This window comes from Gigantopelta aegis, chromosome 6 (assembly GCF_016097555.1).
Source record: "Gigantopelta aegis isolate Gae_Host chromosome 6, Gae_host_genome, whole genome shotgun sequence".
NCBI lineage: Eukaryota > Metazoa > Mollusca > Gastropoda > Neomphalida > Peltospiridae > Gigantopelta > Gigantopelta aegis.
Window position 1 is genome coordinate 25,697,816 of NC_054704.1, and position 13,864 is coordinate 25,711,679.

Consider the following 13,864-nt stretch of genomic DNA (forward strand, 5'->3'; position numbering starts at 1 on the left):
TAGGATGAAAGTTAACATGAAACCATATACCGAAATGACAACTGATACATTTCACTGAATAGCTGCTTGACATGACCACATCTTCTTTATATTTGCAACTGATGTAATAAATATTAATTCTTAATGCTATAAACATGAATTCCATAACATTATAGTCATGATTATATATATTTTTTTAAAACCTGTTACAAAATCATCATGAACTTGTGTGAAATGTACAAAATACAAACAATCCATATAAATGCATGGACCAAATACAGGCGCCAACATTTAAAGCTCGAGCATGCCCAATAAAAAATATGACGCGCTATTTCGCATGCAGCTGCAACAAAATGACAACACTACTTTTAAAACTGCATGAAAATGAAAATAAAAATCTATTTTACAAAATATTCTTATTTTTTTTAACATCTTTACATTTACTTTTTGTCACCAATTTACCTGCACCCTTGGTGGTTATTATCTTAACCCGACTTCGTATGCCGTCCCCCTTCCTCGTATAACCAGCAACTCGAATGGTGTAGCGTGTATCTGGTTCAAGGGAGGTAATCACTGCCTCGTGTTTTGTGCCATCGAAGGTGTCTTGAAATCGCTGAGTTTTGCCAGGTATCGGCTCATCGTTACTGTTAACTTCAGTGTAGTAGACTTGGTAGCCGCGAATAATTCCATTCTGGTTTGAAGGTGGCCGCCATTCGACAAAAATGGCAGTCGAGTTAATGGCCTCCACTCTCACTCTCTTTGGTTCTCCGGGAACTAAAGATTTACGAAAAAATTAAATTCCTCCTAGTTTACGAAAACAAACAATGAAGGCAATGAAAGGTTTGCGTTTTAACTGATCAACACTTTTAAAGATTGAGGCAGGATACAGGAGCAGTTTATACGAGAAACAAAAAACATTAAAATCAAGATTGTTTGCTTCATTTTTTTTCATGCACAGATCTGAAGAAAAATTACAGGAAAAAAAAAAGAACTAAATTGTGATAGACACATGCTAAATTCTAAAAAGGCTAAGAATGCATCATTCAAGATCGTCTTTATTCATAGCAAGTTACCATCTCAGCTTAAACAAAAATGTAGAGTCCACTTTAATAATAAATTAACATGCTTAGAAGATCATATCCAACACAAATCTGAACATATCAAACTTAATTCCCGAAGAATACTGCATGGTTAATAGCATTCAGTCTGTGAATACCTTACTTAGAGCATAAATGCAATCAACAATACTCATTCGATTTTCATCTCGGTTAATAAGACAAGATATCAACAGAAATCATCAGATGCTCTTGCAACCATTTTTTTTTTCATAAAAGAAAAATTTTAAAAATGAAAATCAATAAATTTAAGAAAACAATTTGTTAATACATACAATACACACAGAAGCAGGGAGTACACACTTCCACCATCTAAACTGTCATGCAGTACAGATTACAAGACAGAAACAGTCGTCTAACACCATGCGTTTTCAGTTACAGCATGCAACAAACATGACGACATGTACTTACTTGTTAGAGGTGTTAGTCGAGAAACATTTAATGAAGATTTCCAGTCCTTTGTACATACCAATCACAACTCCCAATATATACATGTGTTAATAAGATCAGTATGATTTTAACGATTATCACAAGAAGGAAAACAGGGATCAGTATGTTAGTCATAGTCACGAGGCAAGATGAAAACTGTATAAAGGGAATTCTGGGAATCTGAATTGTGGTTTGTACTTAATAGTTATTACTATTTTGTTCAAAAATACACGCAAATTTAAGGAAAAAAACCCCTCAATGAAAAGAAACTATTTTCATCAATACTAACTGTACTTTTAACATTTCAGTAATTCAGTAAACTGAATATGTTCAATTGTATACTTTTTAGATAACCCAAAGGATCTATTCAATGACTTAAATTTTCACACAGTAATTACTATTTTGCCATTTCAATTAATGCAAAATTAACAGTGAAAATTAAATATTTATTTAAATAAATATATTATACAAGTTTATTTAATCAAAAGCACCCAGATTTAAAAAAGAAAGAAAAAGAAACATTAAAAAAAATATAATGTGAATATTAAAAAAAAAAATAAATATTAAAAGTACAAAACTCTCCAGAAAATCTAATTATAAGGTAAGTAAAATAAATGTGGCATGCCTAGGAATAATAATAATTAAAAAAAAAGTGTGTTAATAATTTGAAACCAAAGTAACAAACAGAAAAACCCAACTAGGTGTTAAAAAGTGATTGTTAATAATATTTAAAAAAAGAGAGGATTTTTATGAATAAAAAAACAAACGGACAAATAGGATTGTGAAATATTATTGACATTTTAATAAGAAATCCACTTTGGTCAGTAAGCACGCGGAAATATACTGGAAACCAACACCTAGTCGGATTAATGTGTCAATAAAAAAACTTCCACCAGAGTCGAAGATGTTAATGAGCAAAATATTAAAGAGCTCAAAAAGGTCTCATTCCTGGACTACCTACCATCCTCGTCCGTCTGCACAATGATGGGTTGTGAGGGAGGACCTTTGCCAACCCTCGTGAAAGCCAAAACCCAGATCTTATATTTCGTCCAAGTGCGCAGGTTCTTTATTTCATGTTCCCGGGAATCGCCTTTCACGGTTTCGTTCTTGGCATCGGAAAACGCATTGTCACTGCTATCGTTTTCCACATAAAATATTTGATAACCCTGAATGGCGCCATTTTGTTTGTCACGTCGTGGCGGTTTCCACGAGACCTTCAGACGATGAGCATCCACAAATCTGCCACTTACTGCCTGGGGTGGGGCTTCAGGGACTAAAGGGAGTGAGAATTGGGTGAAAAGACAAAAATTAAACAAATAGAACAAAAATAGAAAAAAACTTGAACAGAAATGAAAAAGGAAAGAATGCATGCAGTGTTTTTGCACGAGTGCTCAGTAATCATGCACAAATTATAGAGTGTTAGGAAACGATACTAGACGTGTTATTGGTTTTAATTCAGTTTTCTGCATAGCTCAGAAGTTGTAGCCATTCTTGAGGCAAAGTTTCAGAGATCTCAGATCCGCTAGAGCCATGCAGTTGCTCATCATTGCATCACAAGTGCTTCAACTGCGAGACAAACTATCTAAAATTAAATCTGAATGCATCTTTTTTGTAGTGTAATTTCAGTACAACTACAACAGTATCAACAGAACCGCGGACTGTAAACTCTTTCAAACATCATGGTTCTATACTCAAGGAAACCTAAATTTTACAAGGCAGCAAAATGTTTCCTTAAGGACAAAATCATTCCTGCTACTTGTTACTTTCTTTTCCAGTTTGAGTCTAAAACAAGTGGTTAATTCCACCAAGCAACAAAATTGTGGTAGTATTACGGGCATTCTAAATGTTCAGTTCAAAACAAAATGCTGCTTATGCAGATTTTCAATGCTAGGTAGACAAACAAAGTTCTGTGTTAATAAAAACAATTCTGTTATTTTTTGTTTTTTATTTAACAATATGTGCCAGAGAAAAAGAAATAATTTATTGCCCAAATTAATTTTAAGTGCAGTATATTCATTCATACACTGAAAAAAGAACAAAGTAAACATAAACTGTGAAAACAATTTATAATATGGATGTGTGAGGTTTTGAAATAAAGTGAAAATCATGAAATCAAAATACATGTAGACAACAAATAAAATTATGGTTGAGTATATATGTCAGTTTCTCAAACCAACTTTATTTTTGCAACATTTTTCACCAAAATAAACATTGTAGAAAAGTATCATCAAAAATAAAATATGTTTTAAAATATTTTATTATTTTAATAATTTTAACTGTCATAACTATGCAGCCGTAAAAACATAGCAACTTGAAATGTATATAAACCATGTGTTATTATTTTAGACTTATTCCTTTTAGATTTCTCGTCTTATTCAGGTCAATATTTATTATAAAACTGATTCAACAGCAATACATAATTAGTGTTTATGAAGTATACAAACATAAAATTGAGAAAAGACAAGGAAAACCCTCAAAAGTTTACTGGGAAATATAATTTTAGATGTTAGCTGGTGGTCACTGACATATACACACAAAAACATATGGCATATAGTTAATAATTGTGTAAACATATCTGTGTAAACATGGGTAAACAAATATTTCAATAAAAAATAAATAAATACATCAGTGCAATAACTTTCTGGGTAACACAAGGATAACCGTAATTGATACAAATTAAACAACACATTGCTGGGTATTTAACACAAATACAATCTCTAGCGGGACTATTCTTACAAAGTAACATAATAATGTTTTAAAAATACAAAAAATAAATAAACAATGCAGATCAACTGAGAACAAAATAAAATTATTAAACTCCCTGACATTTAGGATTTGCAGACTTTTCATATATTCTTACAAATGATTACTGTAGTATGTTTATAAAAAGATATTGCTGTGCATTCTAACACCTTTTTTCTGTTAAATATTAGTCGGGAATGTTTTATTTTGTACCCTTTGTCATACAGCTTACATACGAATAATGTTTTTTGCAAATATCCCATCAAGATCCAGACTATAACCGAGAAACAATATATATATAACACCATGCTGCCAACTCTCTCAAAGACAGATATTTTGTCTTGTAATAAATTGAGTTAATAATTATATAATTCTTCACCACCTCTCTTGTTCATTCTTGCCGTTTTCAAGGTAAAAATAAATTTTTAGTTTATTATTAATTATTAATCAAAATGGAGACACTTATATTTTTATACTCGACATTAACAGCTAATAAAAACAGATTATGTTGAAACAAGTTCAGTAAGGATGTAGATTTATTTTTGCTTCAGTAAAGATATTTTAAATGATTAAATAGTGAAAATGCTACATGAAAATGGGACATATTCTACAGGTTTTGCAAAGAATAAAATACTGATTACAAGAAGCACTATATAACGGGAATAATGTTCTGCTGAATACTAGGTAGTTGGGAACTACTCTGATAAAACTACTAATTATGGTATATATTACACATGTACACACAAGTGACTGGGAACTACTCATACAGAAATAAATAATATCTACACGTATCTCAACAACAAAAATAAACGTCACTGTGCATTGGGGAAAAAACTAAAAAATTGCCCCCGTCCCCCACCTCCACCTACAGGTCCATGGGCAAGGGCAAAGGTATTTTCTAAGTTATCATTCATACATACCTGTAACCAAGAGGAACAACTCTGCACAGGCCTCAACCACGGTTCACAACCTCACTTACCTTCACATATACAATATGACTACATACATATATATATATATTCACAATAGCTAACAACCATATAACAGGTCTGCACACTGGACTGACACACGGTAACACAAGTAGCAACATGACTCTGGGACGACTTTTAAAACTAGATAACAAAACAAATTAAAATTTACAAAAAAGCACAGTACATACCATACTGCAGCGTCTTCACTTGGATTGTCGGGGTCCGCGGACCCTCGCCCCGGTGCGACTTGGCCGACACCTGGATGTGGTAGACCGTGTCAGGAGTCAGGTCCGTGAGTTTGTATTTCTCAACGGGAGGGTTGATGCTGATCCGCACGTTCTGACGGAAGTGCGAGTCATTGTAATACAACTCGTAACTCGTAATGCTGTCCACTTCCTGGGGAGCATCCCAAAAAACCTCAATGTCATTGGGCGAAATTGGATCCGCATGAAGATTGATTGGTTGGAAAGGGACTGAAATTAAAATTAAATTAAATGTGGATTAAAAATGCAAGCAAGATTATATCTGGATATTTACATGCATATATATATAAATAAATGTATATGTGTTAATTCAAGCGCAGCAGAAACTGATCTCAAAATAAATTGCTTTGAACAGTTAGCATGCACAGAGCAGTTCAGCGACTTGCATTAATTGTCTTCATTCAACTTAATGCTGGTTTTTAGCGAAAATATATTTGAAAAAATTGTAGCAAATATTTTACTTAGGGTATCTCAAAATAATCTGGTCCTAAATTTTTGCCAGTATTTTTTTTCTTACACTTATCAAACAAATTAATTACTATTTTAAAAAGATCAGATTTGTATACATATATTTTTTTGAAAACCAATCACTCATCTAAGGCTATTTTGTGATGAGTCATGACAGTGATGTATAACATTCAGTTTACCACAGATTTAATTATTCAATATATTCTTTCTTCCTCACCTTTAAATTCATCAGTCTTTAGTACATCATACCAACTTATGAAATAATTATCACTTTTTTGTTTTAATTTATAGAAATGGACAAAATTTCCCTTATTTTATACATATTGTCAGTTGTATCCCCACAACTATTTGTATTGCTAATTAACCCAAGAATGACCAATGTTTGGCACAACCAAATAAAATATCAAGCCATAAATGGAGTATTATGCTGAGATACTCAAATGTAATCTCAATTGGGACCTCAAATAATTAATCATAATTTAACTTTCTTCAACTGTCAAATAATAAAATTCTATTAATAGCATTCTGTTTTGACCCCCAAAAAACCAAACTCCATCCCCCATTTTTAAAATACTTAAAAGGTACTTCCTCCAATTATTTGAAAAGTTGTCTATCCTAATGAAAACCTATAAATTAAAAGTCATAAAATCATTTAGCATAATTTTATGGTCCCAGTTAAGGTAGTCTAATCATGCATCTTGGGAGAGAAAGCTAGATTGGCATGTTATACCGTGCATTATTGTAAAATTTAAAAACACAAGAAATCCTTTTTTATTTAAAGATGATGATTATGAAAGCAATTTAACTTTAATTCTAGGAAATAATTAAACATTCATATTTACAGACAAGAAAAAAATAAAATGACATCCACCCAAAATCTCACAGAAATATCTCACAACACAACAATAAAATATCTCAAACAAACCCCCCAGATTCACTGTAGCCTGGTCTGCATTCATAAATCAGACCAGTCCAAGTGGATTTTGGGGGAGTTAAGGGTTAAACACCATCTAGTCTTCATATATGAATTTTGAGTTTACAAAAGTGTTTTTAAATAAATATTTTAGTGGATATTTCATGCATAAATTTTAACTGTAAAATAAATAAAAACTAAATCTTGTCCAGAAAGTAATTTGCGACCGATTTGCTCAACAAATAATGTGAAAAATCAATTGTGAAAACCGATTTAATTTTAAAATTGCTGGCAAAAAAAATATTTACATTCCAAAAACATTCAATGCAAAATCAGTGATTTTCGCAAATGCAAAAATAAATGCGCAAAAAAATAGAGTGGAAATGTTTTTCCACGCATCACGCCTGCATGAACCCTTCTGGTCGCTATGAACAGAAGGTGTCATGCATTTTTAAACAAAGCTAATCCCATCTTCAGGTACAGAATATTCTACTATTAAATTATTATTTTTTAAATCTACAACATGAAAAATATTCTCTTCAGAAAAAAGAGAAAAAATCACAAACAGCAAAAAAGAAAACCTTTCCTGATATTTTATTTTCTTGAAAATAAAATAATAATTTTCTTTTCTTGAAAATAAAATAATAATTTTCTTTATTTTTTCTATTTTTCTAATTTTTTGGAGGTATATATTAATGTAATAACAAAAAGAAAAGAAAAATAATAATAATAAAAAAAGAAGTAAAAGTAATTTTTAATATTAATCTAATTCTAAAGCCTTCGTGAAGATGGAATACACTTTGAATAGCGCTAACCCGCTATCCATAGAGCACTGGATGATACTGGGTTAACATGCGCATGATGATGAAATGCATGACAGGACAGTGTTGAATCGTCAAACATGAAAGAGATCAAAACATACAAATGAATTACTAGCACCCTCACCTGGGGGCCCCGCTGTTGATGGATGAAAGAAAAGAAACATCAAGATGAAATTAGTTAGGACACATGTAAAACATCAACAGTGACATAATTACATTGGTTAAACACAATGTACAAGATATGGAAAAACAGCGCGCTTGCAAGCGCTTAGTAGCATAAATTAGCAAATAGTAAGTCTGACAACTGCTTAATATGTTAATTAGTGCTCTTTGTTGTCATGCATGACTTTATAGAAACAGTGTCGCATGTAGCAATATATCTATATATATATATATATCTATATCTCTTACATCAGCCAAAACAATTATTAGTGCATATTGTATAGCATAGCAGCATAAATCATATACTAGTATGATAATATATATATATATATATACACATATATACATATATATATAAATAACTAAATATGTATGTATGTATGTATGTATGTATGTATGTATGTATGTATATATATATATATACACACACACACACACACACACACACACACACACACACACATAAAACTAGTATACATATATATGTTTAAAAAAAAAAAAAAATTGTAACAGGTGTATTCTACATAATACTATTACCAATTTAATTAGTGATAAATCTAATGTAAAAGTGAACATATTTAATGTTTATTTATTAGATATAATAAATGACTTCTTTTTAAAAAAACCCAAGATGTGATAAGAAAAAGGTGCAATAAAAATGTGTAGATATAAAGAGAAAATTGTGATCAGGGTGTTGCACCAAAAACGTCCTAGTTGAAACTGCAAGCCGCAGTTCTACTCACTGGACAATGAAGACAAAGTCTGCTTTCTATAATGCTCAACACATATTGAGAAATCGCGCTAACATTTAGCAAAAAATGTACATATTAAAAAAAACAAAAAAACCCACTAAATAAAAAAAAAACAGCCAATGACAGCTAGCAAACAGAGCATGCTCAATGGCTCGCTCAGCGTCAAAAAACAGCGCAGACGGACAAACAACCAGGAAACAAGTGTCAAGAAAAAAGGGAGATAACTGTAAGCCAGAACTAGCTCTGACGAGCCATGATGTCACTCAATGCTTCGGACAGGAGCTCCTAGAACACTGATGAAGAAAAACAAACAAATAAATAAATACTCTGAAATGTTACAACAGACATGCAGTATATCCAAGTCTGGATGAGATTGTTCAATAGTTTAAAACTGGAGAGAAGATTTCAAAGTACATTTCAGCTACACAAATGTTTTTGCAATACCTTGGCTGCTCCTGACTTACCATCGAACACTGGGGCATTCGCTGCAATGACATGAAACAGTCAAGCAAACAATTCCAATATCTTGCCATGGTGACAAATCACCAATGTGGCATGGCGTATAAAATGTTTTTAACAGATTATTAATTGAACTTTAACACACTATTGTGGGACAAATTCTTTTATCATAACAAATAAAAAGAAAAAAAACAATTAACAAAAAATTGTGAAATTAAAAGAAAAATTTGGAATATGCTTTTAACACTGGGTGTTACAATTTACTCTGTGATGAGTGATACAACAACAAACAAAAAGATTTAAAAAAAAAAGGTATAATCCATCAACCCCTAACTTTTAGCTGTCACCAACCAATTTAAATCAACATAAATTGAAAGAAATACTTGTAACCCTCAAAATCAGAAAAAGAAAATGATACATATTAAATCCATTTATGCAGAAATGGTATTTATAAATTATCAATCAAATGTATTTGGGAAAAGAATCCCAAAAATAATGGGAGAAAATCAGGTTGAAAAACAAAAAGTAAAAAATAAATCATATAAAGGTCAAACAAGAGAACTAAAAGGTCTGCAGAAGAAAGTTTGTTCACATTAGATGGGATCAAGCAATATGGAATTATTTAATTACCAGAAATATTAACCGCTTATTACTCACACATAAACTATTAACAACAGCAGTGTTAATCAGGGTCACAAGTTTGTATTTTGGAAATATTATGCACAACTCTGTTCCACATATTTGAAGTCTGTGGCATATTTCAAATAGAGAAGAAAGTGTGATATTAATAAACCAATCATTTGAAGTATGATGATGGCAAACAGACTGAGATAATTACCGTAAATAACTAAGTACATCTCATACAAACTCCACCTTTTCCAAATTTCTATTTTAGGAAATCCTTTGACCAAATTTATATCTTATTGCACATCGAAAGATGATATCGCACTGAAAATAAAACATTGTCCTCCTCAGACAAGGGAAATAACTGACAAACTGGACGTTTAACCACTGCTGTTGTAATAATTTAGAAGAATGATTCTGTTATTTACAAGCTTCTTAATCACCATTTCCTGATGTTTGTCTCATTTCGAAACTAGCAATCCACATGCAGTTCCCTCAGTCATTATGGTAACACGACACATATCATGCATTACCTCCCATGTTTTTTGTAAAAAAACAAAGTTATTAAATACATGTGACGTATCGCATGCTACAGCACTGAAATCCATGCATGGATAATTGGGAATAAACAACACAAAATTAAGTTTAAAAAAAAAAAAAAAAAATCAAATTGATGGAATTCTGCTGAAAGGTGATGGTGATCGGCATTCTTGTCAAAAGCTACCCTGAAAGGAATTCAAGTACAGCATATTCATGCAGGACTGGTAAAATGGATTGGTCTATCAGCTTACCTCCTTGAGTAGTTAGAACTTGAATAGGGTGTGACATGGGCCCTTGGCCAATGCTCGAGTATGCCAGTGCACTTATGGTGTATGTTTGGTTGGGTTGCAGGCCGCTGATTGTCGTCAATTTGTTGTCGTTCATCACATCTTGCGAGTCCCAGAAGAATATTGGCTTTTCAGGTTTCAGCGTGTAAAACACTTTGTAACCCTGAAATGTTTTCATTAATTTTAATACACAGTTTATGTTTGTAAAACATTGTTGAAAACCCCCCCAAAAACCAAAACCAAAACAACAACAACATTGATATTCTTTCTGTATTTTTTGTTAGCCTTTTACAGTTCACTCAAATATCCCTTGGACTTGTGTTTTCTTGTTTTTTCACAATGAATTTGACAATCATTATAAAATATTAAAACAAGTAAAATTCTTAATAAATGGAATACCACATTCCATGTTGTTACTTACTGCTTGTTTCAGATAGTCAATATTCTTATCTTTCATTTGGAATATTATTGGACACAAAATTAGCTTACATTTTATATTAAGTTAACATGCATTTTCCACATCAAATGATTTTTCATTTCCAATGAATTTTATTGCCAAAGTTCAGTGCTAAATAATTTTCCACTTGTTTTCATTTACAAACAAAAATTGCCAGACATTACATTTAAAACACGACGTGCCATGATGTACCCATATGCACATTATAGATCTTTGCGATGCATAGACAATTAATGTCCTAAGCAACAATAAAATCCTATTTATTATCTTCAGATCAGTTTTGTTTGCTGATTACACATACTACAAACACACTCACAAAACCTTCTTTACATTACATAAAGAGTACATATGCACAGTGGCAATGGTTACGAACATTATGAATTCCCTTTATCTCTCAAGTTATGGAAAATTCGAAACAGAACACAAAGCATTTGTGAAATGATGCTTGTACAAAACTGAAGAAATGTAGAAAGAGAGCACCTTTCATATTTGGCAAAGTAACATTAGTGGATTCACATAAGTATGATCATTCCACTGGGACTAACATCACTTTGATGTAATTTGCTAAATGGTCAATAATAATGGTTTGGTTTGCGGTAACAGAAACACCACCCTACAGCTGTATGAAATGGGATGATATAACACAACGTATTTCATACCTCAATTATTCCATTAGGAATCTGTGGCGCCTGCCATGACACGATGATAGTTGTTGAGCTGGCGGCACGAGCACGTACATTTCGAGGTGGACTTCCAGGAGCTAGAAAAAGACAAAAATAACGTTAAAATATTTAAAATTATTTACTTTTTAAAAAAGTAATAAAATTTACCCCTCAGATCCAAACCCAAAACACACGACTGAAACAGAAATGTGTTGACAAAATGAAAATACCTTATTCAAGATGCTAGAAGTTTGTGGAGTCGTATTTTTCCTTGCAAATTACACACAATGCATGATATAATGTCAACAGTACACTCATATATGTCAGTACAGTGTTAAAACATCTATGTAGTATTTTTAACAAAACCATCACACCACTATACAAGAACCACAGATATAACAGGTTAATCATTAAAATCATAAAAACAGTTTTAACAATTTAAGAACAAACTTCTTATGTTCCAATTAATATTTCACTCTAAAATATATGTTCTAAGTCCAGATGACATGACAGCAACAATAAACATTTCATATTAATATATTGGTTAATATATTAGTAAGTAAATTACTGACACAATAGAAAATTATTTAAAAAATATTTGAGTGAGTTAATAAAAATATATCTTGTTTTATTTATATTTATTTTATTGTACTTGAATATGCTTAAGTGAAGTTAAGTATTCATAATATAATAAAATTATATACAGTATATATGGCACAAAATAAGACCAAAATCAATAAGAAGACGTCAATACATGAACATGCAAAAGCTATGTGTACGTCTACAATAACAATAATACAAATTCTGATGAGAAAAATATATAAATAACTAAAATTTACTTGTTCGTCATTAATTTTTAATATAAAAATAATAATAATGTACACATGCACATGTATAATTATAGTAATGGCATCCATGCACATCAATACTTTTCTCTCTTTTTTATTTGTGTGTGCCAAAAATCAAATGGCTATCAAATAAATTTAGAACATGCAAAGGAATTCCAGTCACCTTTTATGGAATCACCAAGTACAAACCGTGCATGATAACAGCTTGAAACAATTCAAAATGGTGAATGATTAAAAAAATAAAATGTTTTATTGATTAGTAAATGAGTGATGTAAAACCCTTATGGGTACTAAGGCTAGCTTCCAGGGATGCACATGAGCCTGGACAAAAAATCTGACAACCTTTGTGAGGTCCTGAGAAGTAAGTGGTTGCTATGGGTTTTTCATCAAAGTTTTGAGGTAGCACTACAATCCAGAAATACATAAACATCATTCGGAATTACAGAGAAAAAAAAATCAGTAATTAAAAAAAAAAAGAAGACTAATGTTATTAATTTATTAATTATTAAATAATATTACAATGCTATTATGTGTATTTCACAAAACAGAACAACCAAGACACATGCAAACATGACATTTACAAAAGCAGGATATTGCGACGATGCTTAGAAAAAGTGATATGTACTGTTTCTTTGGTTAGTACTATACTATTCCCACAAGGAATGCCTTTTTTATATTATGGAATTTATTTCAAGCTATTTATATCTGAGCAGTTTGTTTGTCAAATTGTACACAAAAATAGGTGGGTTTTTTTTTGTTATTTCCAAAACACTTGTACTTTTCTTCTTATCTCAAACCAAACTGAAATTATTTACAAAAAGCATTTTTATAGGCAAATGAGATAGACTATAGATGCATCAGACATCAATAAATGTATTACATATTATATTAAATCAATACACAAGTAAATATCGAACAGAATTAATGTTAATGCAGATTACATTTTAAATACTGATGGACTGTAAAAAATAGTAGTTTTTTCTCTAAACTTGATGTGTTTTCAGATTCCAAAACAAATATGAGATACATGTTGGGTTTAGTATACTTTTTATGTTTAAGGAAAGGAACTGCAGTAAACAGGGAAGTTTGGATGTGCAGGAGAAAAGGTAAAAAAAAAACCCCAACTCTTGGCAGTTCAAAGTCCTTTAGGTATAAACATCTCTGCCAAAAACAGTATCTTTATTGCCACTATTAACCTTACCGCTTGTTCTTTCCACTTACAGAAACTGTTTTATTCTTGTCGGCACCGACAAAACACTACTTCATTTGTTTACACTTGTCCCATTCAATAGACACCAATGGCCTGATAAAAAGTGTTTTTCTGTCCAACATGTCAGCCTGTTATCACAATGATAGAAAAAGACTTCTCTTT

The 13,864-nt window shown here is 31.4% G+C and overlaps 1 protein-coding gene across 8 annotated transcripts in view; it reads right to left on the reverse strand.

Annotated features, from left to right (window-relative positions):
• LOC121376524 (tyrosine-protein phosphatase Lar-like) overlaps positions 1–13,864 on the reverse strand; it is a 324,342-nt gene that overhangs the window by 27,010 nt on the left and 283,468 nt on the right. For 6 of the 8 annotated variants that reach the window (XM_041504419.1, XM_041504420.1, XM_041504425.1 and 3 more), the window contains 6 exons: positions 11,642–11,742; positions 10,490–10,688; positions 7,826–7,837; positions 5,425–5,709; positions 2,485–2,796; positions 442–753 (listed from right to left, as the gene is read on the reverse strand). In XM_041504419.1, the coding sequence (XP_041360353.1) occupies positions 442–753; positions 2,485–2,796; positions 5,425–5,709; positions 7,826–7,837; positions 10,490–10,688; positions 11,642–11,742 (1,221 nt within the window). The remainder of the gene's footprint in view (positions 1–441; positions 754–2,484; positions 2,797–5,424; positions 5,710–7,825; positions 7,838–10,489; positions 10,689–11,641; positions 11,743–13,864) is intronic. The other 2 variants (XM_041504424.1, XM_041504426.1) reach the window with 2 other exon arrangements.